Source organism: Pollicipes pollicipes, unplaced genomic scaffold, assembly GCF_011947565.3.
Source record: "Pollicipes pollicipes isolate AB1234 unplaced genomic scaffold, Ppol_2.1 Scaffold_4002;HRSCAF=4701_pilon_pilon_pilon, whole genome shotgun sequence".
NCBI classification, from domain to species: domain Eukaryota; kingdom Metazoa; phylum Arthropoda; class Thecostraca; order Pollicipedomorpha; family Pollicipedidae; genus Pollicipes; species Pollicipes pollicipes.
In genome coordinates, this window is record NW_023596420.1 from 24,096,110 (window position 1) to 24,108,938 (window position 12,829).

The window sequence follows — 12,829 nt, forward strand, 5'->3', positions numbered from 1 at the left end:
TTTAATGGCGTCATGGAACGTTTGTATGACGCCAGAGTGACTGTCAACTGGCCGTGCGCTCTGGTCTCCGAGCGGACGGACAGACTCAATTGCAGTGCTTCAACTTTTTGAGAGGTGTCCTAATGATCAGTGTGGTGTTTGCAGGATCCCAACATCGTTATGTGCGCGAGTTCTGGGTCTTTCTCGTGATGTCCTTGCATTTTTGGTTGTGGTTTTATTTCAGATTGTTACCTTGCATTCACTTACCTCGTTATGGCGCTTTTATTAATACATCTGGCAAGCGGGTTGATTGTCCTTCGCTCGGGGGTGGGGGCACTGAGACATCAAAACTAGGAGAGCTAAAATACCGAATTAACAGGGTTGGTCTGTACTTGAACTCACTTTACAAAACAATGGAGGTAAGTAGGCCATAACCCTCTGGTAAAAAAACATCAAACGAGTTCAAACTCAAGCTTGGTGTTCAAAGAGCCTTTAGACTTCCTCATTCAACCGCCTTGGACCTAAACATTTGTTCTAAGCACAAGGTCACGAATGTTCATTTTAGGTCAATGACCTTGCTTGACCTTAAGAAGATCATGGTGACCAAAAACCCAAAAAGTCTTTCTATCCTTTATTTTGAAAAAAAGGTTGAAAATCAAACCAGGCGGTGCGTTTCTGAATACAAAGCGGGGTCTGGGTCTTTTTGGGGTCAGTGGCTTACTAGGGCCTTTAAGAAGTCCATGAAATATGTCTGTTATGGTCGCTGTTATCAACCAATTCAAATTGAGCATAAAAGCAAGTTTTATGGCAAAAGTGGCTCGGTTTTGACCACGGTCCAATCTTCATCTCTGACCTTAGGTCAATGGAATTTGTTGTAACGCTAAATTCAACTGGTTTGTGGCCTTAAAAGCTCCCTCAGAAATGTATGGCTTTGCTTAACACTATATTGCGGCATCACATTGCACGGTTCCCTGGAATTGCCCTTGCTCATAGCCATGGGCTGACTTTGACTTGCCATATGTCAGAGACACTATGAGGGACATAAACTCTTTATACCGAATGATTCGCTATGTAATTACTTACAGCTATGCAAAAATTGGCTCGGCTACTCCACGCCGATGGAAAACCATGTTGTGAAACCTTCGGGGAAGGGGGAGGGCAAATTGTCCCTCGAACCGGGCGCGTGTTAAGCTACTCGATTTCCCGTCTTATTTCCCCCATAACTCGTGCCACTGCCCAAATAGCAGCACAGTATTGGATTTTTGTTGGAAAGTTGCACTGAACACATTGCATTTGTTGAACGACTGAAGTCCGTTGATGCCACAAATCGTGCTGACGCACGCCAGACACGAATAACTCAATGATAAGGTAATATTTGTCTTTGCCTTGAGCACCACGTGGCGAATGACGTAGCAATCCCGTGACATTCTTATAACTTCACGCATGCCAGGGTGACTTTGAAAAAGCCTGCTCGAAAAAGTCAGTGTAAGTCAGTGGACGTCAAGCTCAGAAGCCAGCGGGCTTTAAGTCTTAAAACGTCAGGGCTGTGGACTGCTCTGTATGATATTCAAAGCAGTTCAGTTCAAAACTCCATAAACTGTGGCACACTGAATTTCAAAGACAATTTGATAAATTTGTATTGCACTCTGCCCAGTGGATGCTGCTTCAATCATTCATTCATTTCATCATTCATTGCTAGCCACTGCCCCTCCCTGAGCTGTGAGTCCGCAGCTGTACTTTCCCTGGCAATGTTTGTGATCTTGTTGGAATCATGGGCAATTGGTGTGGCAGACATTGGGACCAGCAGAGTGCTGGCGAGCGTAGCCTGGCTCTGGATGGTGCTGCATGGGTTCTGGAATACTTAGGCTGCTTCACTGTTGTGCTTTTGGTCATAGCCATTTTCCACATGGACTCGAATGTTATGTTAACTCGAAAATGCTGCAGACTACAATTATAGAAGCGTCGTCACGAACGAGCTTGAATTTTTCGTTTAATTCGGCTCAGAAATAATTAAGAGAGTAACATTGATTCACTGGATATTCTGAACGAAGTTTGTTGAATGTTTCAGTTCGGAGCTTGCTTTAACTTAATTTAATGGGAGCTATTAGTCTAATCTACATAACAATCGAGTGAGTTATGAATAGGATGAGATGGGATGGGTCTGGCTGAGCTAGAGACACGACATTCACCGAAAGCTTTGCTGACGGTATTGTGTGAGTTTGTTGACCAATTCCCTATTTATGCACCAGTACATTCATCACACCACTGCATGCGGTTTGCCCTTTATACACAGGTACCTGAGTCTCTGTATGGATAGTTACGCCATACAATTCAACATTCGACATTATTTCACCGTTAGAATACTTGGACACGCATAGCAGTATGAAATGATCCGATTTTTGATTTTTACGCATCGTGCTTGTGAATAAACAAATACAAGCGTCACCTGCGCTCAAAACGACGTAGCATTCTAGCAACTTCAGCAGATAGTAGGTATGTCATCATAGTGAAATCATAGAGCGAGTGTCATGACCAATGAAGAAGATGGTGATCCATGACGTCGATTGTCTAAGAAGCTTAGGTATTTAGATTTTTTAACGTCACATCACGATGACAACAACCTATCTGAAGAAAGCAGGCAGAGTCTAGCGTGCTGTCGGCTGCTGAATCACCGTCAACAGTGATTGGAAACGCATTGCAGGAATATCGCAAAGGCATTTGTACAGTAAAGCGAGATGCGACACCGTTGTACCAAAAGTGCCAATGCAAGTCACGTCGTTCCTGCATGCTTTTCCCTGAGCAAATCAAAATCAAAGGAGATAACAAACACAAGTTAACCGCCAGTAAACGTAGACACAATCCACTTATACCAGAAAGTATTCGCCCGAGACGCACAACTTGGTTAAAGCAGTCGAACAATCGAGCGAGAGGAACATTGCTCAGATGTTCCATTCGGAGCCGACTTACATGGTCGTCCTCGACGGCAAACACGTTGAGCATGAATGACTGAATCAGACCTCCATCGAAAGCCTCCATACAATGGACCGACATATCCATCGCAGTCCGGTTATGTATGGAGCAGTTGTACAGTGGGTCCGGGGGGCCTGTGGACCACAAACATGTCGTGAGATGGCGAACGCTTGGGGAACTCTATCGTCCAAGTTCCAAGCACGACTTGAGTCACTAGGCGTTTTTCGTTGTACAGTTCAAATCGTCAAGCGCTTGCGTCGAGAATGAACGCCACGCGATTGGGTACGCGGGATGTACAGTGCATGCTTCTGTTTTATGTGGATACACCATAACTACCAAACACAAAAAACTACTGAATAATCTCAGCACCCATGGTATAGACATCATGCGTTACTGTATATGAACAAGAGGGCCCTGCGCGGAAGACATCTAAAAGTTTCAGCGGAATCCGATGTGCCAGTCTTGAGTCAGGCTTACTCGTGAATCTACCAATGCACGATTCGTAAACCCATCCAGCCGAACTGGTCGAGGCAAAATCGATTTATTCAACGCCATTCATCGATTCGTTGCGTTTCAGCGCAACTTAGCAAAAATGCGTACAACATACGTTGTATACAAATACAGCATATAGAAAAAAGGGAATTTTGCACCTCTCCGGTTAACCACTAGAGGTTAATCTGACGTTTAAGCTTTCAACCCACTCCAGTCTTTTCGGCCTGGTAACTTTTTTAAGTGAATTTGCTGTTATGACGAACGAGCTAGGCAAAGCGGGAGCCAACGCCACAAATTGTGTCAATTTCTCAAAGTGCGAGTGATAGGCGCATACTGTATCGCATGACATAACACGCGCACCTCGTCCACAATGTCAGGACCTTATACATATTGTGCACTTAATTCCGCATTATCTGACTTGCAAGTACTCGGACCACCTCCTATGGATGACCTCGTCGTTAAGCCCCAGTGACATTTAAAAGTCCACATGACTTTCTTGCCCACTGAACACATAAACCGTAATTTTTGCTTCTCACGTCTCGCTTTTCTGCTACCCATGCCAATGGTCATCTTACAATTCGTGCCAAACCTTCAAAGCGTACTTAGAGAACAATGCAGTTGAACAAAGCGAATAACAGAACAATAGCGTAGAACTCAAAACAATAGTGTTGTCCAACTAATATGCATATTTACACCTAACTAGAGTCAGTGCGTGCGCATTCACAGAGAAGCTTTCTCACCGGCAGCTATGACGTGGAAGACGCAGGGCCGGGCCATCCTGCCGATGTCGTTGGTGGCCCAGCAGAAGATGGTGCCGTAGTCCATCTCAGTCTTCGGCTGGTAGGTGAGCATGCTGCGCGTCTCGCTGCTGTTGACCAGCCTGCTGTCCAGCTCCGTCATCTCGGACGTGTTGTTGAAAGTCCACAGGAAGTGCAGGCGCGATGGATTGGAGTCCACGTCGCACAGGATGTTCACCTGCTCCTTCTTGGAGACGCCGTAAATGTGAGGCAGCTCGGGACGGCAGACTGGGGCGACTGCGCGCAACACAGAACGCATCGTCAAGGGTGTGCTCTGCGCTGAAACTGCAGGAAGTTCAGAGTCAACGTGGCTGTATCTGTGAAATGTGGCAAACGCTCTTACTTCTCGAAATGCCGAGCAACGGGTTAGTTTAGACGGTCCTGACCGTAGACGGTAGTGGGGCCCTGACGGACCCCCACTCAAACGCACCATGACACAGAACAGAGATTATTAGAGCAAGGTAGCGTCTTTAGGCGTGTTTTGCATTCCGAACGACTAGAAAATGTATATTTTTATTTGAGGTAAAAGTCACGGTCATTTCGTATTACCTGTCATTAAATTAATTGCGGGTCATTTGTCATCTAATTCCCACAAGGCAGCCCACAAGTTGCCTCTTTCGTTTCATTTTGTGCGAAACTCGGAGAAAGAGCAGACAATTGAGGACGAAGGAAGTCGGCCCCGATTTCCCAGTTGGTTCAAGTGCCCGAGCGCTTACATGGATAACAAAAGTGCCCAGACTGTCGTTCTCGTCTGGCGTGTATGCGTGTGATCTGGTGGGCGTACTATACACCAGATGACGGCGATAGGCCGAACAATTATTTCTCCCATGTTATTCATGCCTCATGTCAATCACTCCGGGAAGCTGGCAATGCTGTCGATAAGTGATGGTTGGCTGCTTGTCGATTCCTGTCAGATTTCGAGATGGGTTAGCGTTTAAATCGCGTGGTGATTTTTTCAGTATATATTTGCACAGATCGTGTCGTCACTTTCACCTCTTTACCAGGTTGTATTGCCCAGATCTAGTTGAGCAGCCGCATATGTGACATCATTCCTTACAAATGTCCCAAACGGGCAGATTCATGGTTAGCAATCCAACGTATGTGACCATCGGCATATATCCAATGTTATGGCTGCCATCAAGATGGGAAATACCCAGCGGTTATCAGCGGCAGCCATCTGCATCGTACGGGGTATCAAAGCTTCCTGCGGAAGTGCTTCGTCTTTGAAGCTGGACGGTCTCAAGCGTGTGCCATGTACGGCGCAGCAGAAGCGGAATAGGGGGGGGGGGGGGGATATGCCTCCTTGGACCTTCACTAGGTTCTGGAATCCCTTTGAGACGCCAAAACATCATAGTAAAGGGAAACTAAAAGCCCTCATTTCGAAACCATCTAAACTTTCTGTTTACGAGGCACCATATTCCAGGGGCACCACGAATGACCCGAAATATTGCTTTGCACCATACCTCTAGGGGCACCACAATGCTCTACCGTTACCTGTGGCAAAATCTTGGATCGGCCCATTCGGAGAAGGAGCACCAACACTTTCCTTCTGAGGCGTCATAATCTTTATTTTCACGTGGGACCCAATTCCAGATGGCGCAACAAAGTTGCCCGATGCCTTTATTTTCAATGGGCACGAAACTTCAGGAGCACTGAAAATTCCAAACCTTCCGCCCTGACGAAATCTCAGATCAACGCTTCAGCGAGAGATACCGAAGGCATTTTTTTCTGGACATCACGACATCCATTTTTAACAGGCGTCATATCAAATTTTGCCGAGCTGTAGACAATAAAATAGAGCGTCTTTTCATGAGTTACTATATTAATTTAATGTATTCAGTGGCATCCAGGATTTGTATGTACCTTGCAAGGTAGCTGACCTATGGCAAGTCAAAGTCAGGCCATGGCTTAAGCGAATGCAATTTCTAGGGAATCGTTCACTTTGGTGCCAGAATGGAGTGTAAGACAAAGCCATTCATCTCTGATATAGCTTGTCAGGCAACACAACAATTGAATAAACAAATTCCATTGACCTAGGGTGAGGTAGGAAGGACAGACCAAAGTCAAAACCAATCTATTTTTTACTCGAGAGCTTGCCGCATGCAGTAGTTTCTGGTGCTCATTTTGAATTGTTTAAAGACAGGGTCTGCATCATATGTCTTCCATGGATTATTTTCCAATGGTCAGCATAGGTCACTGACATAAATTGACCCGGGTCAACATTTTGCCTTAAGGAACATACCGCCCAGCGTCATCCTTGATGCTTATTCAAACGTAAAAATCAAAGCAGCTTTGTATAATTTTGCTCAGCATGACCTAAAGATGAACATCACGTTCTAAAGGTCAAACAAGGTCGCTAACATTAGATGAGCAACTGTGACCTGTTGCTTAGGAGAGGTATCTAGGTTCACAACAGTGTAAGTATGTATAAGCAAACACCACCGCCTCTCGGCAAATTGAAGCATTACATTTGAGTAAGCCCTTCCGCTATAGTGCCAATGCTGACACGGCCAATCTAGAAGCGGTTCTGACGTCATACAGACGTTACATGACGTGATTGTGCAACGCAACGTCAAACTCAGGGTCGTGGTTCCAGGACTCGAAAGCTCACTCTGACCCAACCTTAAAAGACATACGCTGGGACTCATGCGACGTAAAGCTCATTCGACGCGGACTCGCGATCAGATACCGCAAACCATCTATGATGGATTGGAAATTACACTCAATACACTAGGACTCGGGTTCGGCAGCAGGTTTCTGTGCTCAAAAGCCCGCGTGGAAGAGACCGGCAGTGCTGACGGACGGGTGGTGGAGACCTGTGCCAACAAGACCAGTGCTGCGATCTGGTGCTTGCCGGCAGTGTATGCCAAACGTCCGGCGAAGATGCGAGCCCAGTGCTCGGCAGATGGCCCGTGACTCATATTGGGCTAATGGTGCAGCGTTTTTTCAGGAAGGGGGCGGGGGGTGATTCAGGTACAGTGCTCCGAGGACGATCCGGACCTACATCTGGCAACGGAATGGTGACGGGCCAGTGACTCGGGCCCGTGCTCGGCGGGGTCTGAGCTTCACGGTCGGCGGGGTGCGGTCGGGGAGGCCGTCCCGCCGGTGGGCCGCACTATGCCGCTGGCAGCTGCCTGAGTGATGCGATCGATGGGTCAGGGGACGCCGAACAGATCGGACTGGGCGCCGGCCGACCGCAGCCGCCCAGCCACCCAGCCGTGCCCCCTCCCCCTGTCCCTGTCCCTGTCCCTGTCTGTGGGTGGATCGCGGTGGGATGCCTGGGTAACTCTCTCTGTGATGCCGGTGATGCCGGTGATGCCGGCGCATGGGTAACCCTCTCGGTGATGCCGGTGATGCCGGTGATGCCGGCGCCTGGGTAACCCTCTCGGTGATGCCGGTAATGCTAGTGATTCCAGTGCCTGGGTAACCCTCTCGGTGATGCCGGTGATGCCGGTGATGCCGGCGCCTGAGTAACCCTCTCGGTGATGCCGGTGATACCGGTGATGCCGGCGCCTGGGTAACCCTCTCAGTGATGCCGGTGATGCCGGTGATGCCGGCGCCTGAGTAACCCTCTCGGTGATGCCGGTGATACCGGTGATGCCGGCGCCTGGGTAACCCTCTCGGTGATGCCGGTGATGCCGGTGCCTGGGTAACCCTCTCGGTGATGCCGGTGATGCCGGTAATGCCGGTGCCTGGGTAACCCTCTCGGTGATGCCGGTGATGCCGGTGATGCCGGTGCCTGGGTAACCCTCTCAGTGATGCCGGTGAGGTTTAAGTCGGAGTTACATGTGCTTGAGGCCACAAGCTTGTAAACAAACAGGCGAATGATCAGAGTATGGTGAGAATTAGACCACGGTTCTGGTTTGCAAAGAACATATCGGATGGGATCCAAGCAATCTCATTTATTCAAAAATTCCGTCGTGATCCTCCGACCAGATGAAGGCGTCAATGTCAAGCCCAGTCAAAGCCTTATGGATCCGACGTCTATTTTATGAATGGGACGATGCATAGTTCAGCAAAGCACTATCGTTTGCATGGACAATCGAATGCCAAATACGTGTCATGAGAGTGCCTACCAAATGGACAACTTTTGGAAGGTGAAACCGAGAGGGGAGTAGAGAAGTGAAAAGTTAAGTTGCTTATACTTTAAGCAACTATATGTAAACTTTATGTTAACTTTTAAATATATCTAAAAGCTATATATAACGCGAATTAGAAGCGTCAGAAATTAAACCTAAGAGGTGACATGGCGCTGACATGAAAATTCCTTGACCTCATAATCGCCCATGACCATGTCGTCATACCTGTGTGAATCAGAAGAATAAAAATGGTCTCCTGTGTTTGGTGTCAAATCAATTGCGGTACGATAGATCTTGCGGGTCCTGTCGACATTATTTTTTTTTGGGGGGGAGAGGGCAGGGACATTTGTTGTGACCTATGACGTCAACAATCATGTGAAGGCATGAGATCAATAATTCCTTGGTGAGATTGACCGTTTGAAGTTTAGTGATCGGTCTTTTAGGTCCCGAGACGCTTGCTGGGGGTGATTTTAATCTAGGTGGTCACGGGTGGTGAAGTACCCAAGCGGTGCCGAGTTAACTTCATCCGTCATTTGGGCCATAAATTTCGTCCCACCGGAGTATTTTCGCCTGTACCGTTCGCGGAGATGGGTGGCCCCAGAGGTCCCTAATAGCTCGAAGACTGAGCAAACTAGAACCCCTGGAAATGGACAATGGGAAGCCCTCGTGAGACTGCATCAGTTAAGTGTAAGTGAAATATGTAAGTCTGACCTTTGACAGATCAAGTCAGATTTTTGAAATTCAATGCTTCTCTTGTTTCAATATCAAATCAAACGTCAAATGTTTATATCAACTGAAAAATCAAGTGTCTATATCAAATATAGACCAAATCTGTATAAACCTATTGTTGCATTTGCTCGTCAGGCTAAATCGAGAGCGAGACAAGCCGTACAAATGGGCAAACAAGGTAAGAAATGCGTTTAATAAAGTTGTGTGACAAAAGCTAATGACCGCTTCAAGCCACCCACAATCGTCTAAACCGTTTGGCTTTCAAGAGGTCAAATCTGGTAACATATGTGAAAGTTTCAACTGGCTTGATCTTAGATGTCCTCGACTTGCAAAAGCAAGTATAGTGATATGAATGCACCTAATAGTGGCACAGTTGAATGAAGCAGTATAAGGAAATAGTCCAGAATACCTCCTTGGAGTGCATTTGCTGCAAGAAATGCGCTCTAGTTCTCACATCTCAGAAATAAGGATAAACTTTTTACAGCTTGCATAAGACTGCTATAAACTCAGGTATTAAAAATGTCGGCACCGTGCTCAAACCGTATGAATTGTATATTGAAAAACGTCAAAAGGTAGAGGCCCCAACGGCGCTCTCGTGGGGTGAGGGTCAAGTCATACGTTAAAAGGTAGAGTCCCCAAAGGCTCTCTCGTGGGGTGAGGGTTTAAGTCATACGTTAAAAGGTAGAGGCCCCAACGGTTTTCTCGTGGGGTAAGGGTTTAAGTCATACGTTCACTTGCTTGATGGGCATAGTAATAGAGAGCGTTAGCTCATTGGTAGCACCAGTGGTCTTTGGTTTTAAAATGAAGTGTTTAACTTTCCCAGGCGGTTTCAGTGAAAAATGTATTCGATCTTGATCGTTTGATGTGAGCAAAAGTTATTATAGGGCAGAAAAAAATAATGCGAAGTGCCACAAGTTGCAGTTCCCTTCCGAGCGGACTAATGATGTGATGGCGGCTGGCAGCGACATGCCTGCCAAGCTGTTCAAATGTAGCCCAGAGCGGCCGTCAGTCGAAAACGTCAGCACATGACAAAGGCCTGTGTGCTCAATGACGTCACATCTACATCAAATTGGACCGATATCTGAATGTGTTTTTGTTCGTACGGGGCTAATATGTTTTGTACTGTTCCCAAATCATTTCAGGTTCTCGATCGTGGCTTGAGGGCGGTATCCGTTGTTGGCGACCAGTGGAGGCGTGAGCTTCAGAGACCTCGCCCTGTAAGATTGACAGGAATACATATATAAAAAACAGAGTGCAAGACACAAAGGTTTTTAGGAGCCGGGTTCTCCATGCATCTTTGCTGCAGCTTGAAGAGTCTTTCTTTAAAATGTCGGGAATTATCAACTCTTTCTGCAGGTCATGTCGGCCTCATATTGCGTTCCACTCGAGTTTCATCCGACGACCCTCGATTGTAGTACCATATGCATTGCGAGGACTTTCCTGCTACCCCTTATCACGGTACATGATGACGCCACTCAATTATTTTTGATATTGCAGTGGTCAGGTTTTCCAAGATAAAGCTAGGTTACACTCGCCACAAAAATATAAAGCAGACAAAGCGGCACCTGTCAACGCCTTGCTTGTCCTACCTTCAGACCACTTTCAATGATACTTTACACAGCTTAGGACGTGTTAGCATCCAGCGTCGTTTTGACAGTTGCACCATCCCTAGTTTTATTTTTTAACGAGGCAGGGGCCTGTGCCCACAACGCTTTCGTACAAGACTTACAATTCTAATGGCATTGTTCAATATGTGATATCTTACACCCACTGATGGTTTACTAAGCCATCGGTATGTTATTCAGTGAAACACGGGACAATGTCTCTATCCACGCTGCAAGCTTTCATAAATTAGAAAAAGAAAAGGAAGCCTATATTCACTAACTATAACTCGCTGATCTCATTTGATCCGGAAATGTTGACAGGCACTGGTGTTCAACTGCAAAGTGTGTTGCGGTTTTAAGCGAACTATTGAGCGCCATATTCCGCATATCTCTAGCACGTTTATATTTCGACACATAAGGCAGGGAGTGCTGCGAGGCTCCTTGCCTGTCACACGAGAGAAAAATGATAGTCGTGTGACACTTAACACGCACCCACGTGGCCGGAGGAATACATGCTCGAGTGGGAGTGGGATCAATTTGCCCATCTCCCGCTATATAAAAATAAGAAAGCTGCATCGACATCCAATTTTCAGGGTGGGTAGGGCTCTATGTAAGCCCATTGTTTAAAGCTCTAAGTCTCTAAGTCTTGATCTTCTTGACAAATGTGACCAAATATGGTCAAACTGGGGACCAGCGTCTGAAGTGCTCTTAAAACTCCTAACTCAGCCATCTTAAATCCAGATCTTTGACCACAAGTCGCAGGGGACATACCAAGCCGCTGACCTCATCCGAAGTTCAGGTGTCAGGAAAACATATGTCTACGGCTGGTCAAACACGCGTCTGAGCCCGTGTGCCACCGCTCCGGTGCCATCCAAGCCCTCGCACAACTGGCAGCTGTCACCCCGGCATGTCCGCTACGTCCGTGTAGCTTACACTTGACGTCGAGAAAGATGGGGTTGCTTTCGGCGTCGCCCTCCACGTTGAAGCCGATGCACATGTAGACGCCGGAACTGGAGCGACGGACGTCCTGCAGCACCAGACTGTAGTTGCTGATGATGATGCCGTCACGGACGCTGTGCTCCAGCACGCGGTTCTGCGGCGACAGGGTGATGACATCGGACCGCGCGGAGCGGCACGGCGGCAGAGGCCAGTCAGCAGCTTCCTTCAGACACTCCCTCTGCCTGAGCGCCCTTGAGGCGATCATGCACCACACCGCGGCTTCCCACCGTCGGACAGGTGGGCCAAGGCTCGCTCCGCTAATGCAAAGTACCGTGCCGCCGAAATGGGCTGCTGGGTGAGCAAGCATTTGCGAGCAAGATCCAGACCAAAGGTTGTCAGAGAGCACGCCGTGTACCTCGTTACTCAAGCAAAAATATCGCCGAACACTAGACCGCGCGTTACACACCGCGGTGCTGTATGTTGAGCTCACCTTTTGTGTGTGCGAAACGCTCCCTAAGCGCTCGAATCTTTGTAAATCACTTTGAAGTCAACCTTTGCTCAGGCACACAAGATTGCATAACCAAGCTAACACTGCAGTTGGCATTACGTGACCAGTAACTATCGTCCCCAATGTCGGACGCGACGTAATGGATACTCACATTGTGCCTCCATTCCTTCTTATAAATGGGGGGATTGGACTTGATACTGCACTCGAAGTAAACTCCGTCGCCCTCCTTGATTCTGGACGGGTCGAGCGAGTTACCCAAGGTCACGCTGACGCGCGGCAAGTCTGGGGAAGAGGACAAACACGGCTAGAAACCGAGCAGGTCAGGGTCACGGTACACTGGGCGTCGCCTTATCTGCCGCGTGGCGCAGAGGAGGCATGCATGCAAACGCGCCGTCGAAAGGCGCGTCAGAACACATTCAGTGATCCTTCACTGGTGCACTGATCCATGAACCCTACTTTTCACATGTTCATTGCATGCACCGAGTGCACTCTCGCTCGAGTGCAGCTGCAATCTACAACGCCATCCCCCCCCCCCCCCTCCCATCCGCGCGCAAGCTCGAAGACAGTCCCGTCGGACAGGCGGGGGACATAATCAGGCGGGCCATCGGAGGCAAGGCGGCCGAGGCGCCATGCCCCGTCGGTCGCGGCGGCGCGCCGACCGTGGCGCTGCCTGGCGACAGCGCTGCAGGCTTCGCTCGGCCGCGCGACGTGACCGCTGAGCTCAGTGACAAA

General features: G+C 48.1%; 1 protein-coding gene across 1 annotated transcript in view; it reads right to left on the reverse strand.

Annotated features, from left to right (window-relative positions):
* The window catches only part of LOC119094262 (protein turtle homolog A), a 192,832-nt gene that overhangs the window by 4,221 nt on the left and 175,782 nt on the right, over positions 1 to 12,829 (reverse strand). The window contains exons 10-13 of the mRNA XM_037217337.1: positions 12,249 to 12,379; positions 11,584 to 11,827; positions 4,182 to 4,475; positions 2,947 to 3,083 (exon numbers count right to left, since the gene is read on the reverse strand). Of these exons, the coding sequence (XP_037073232.1) occupies positions 2,947 to 3,083; positions 4,182 to 4,475; positions 11,584 to 11,827; positions 12,249 to 12,379 (806 nt within the window). The remainder of the gene's footprint in view (positions 1 to 2,946; positions 3,084 to 4,181; positions 4,476 to 11,583; positions 11,828 to 12,248; positions 12,380 to 12,829) is intronic.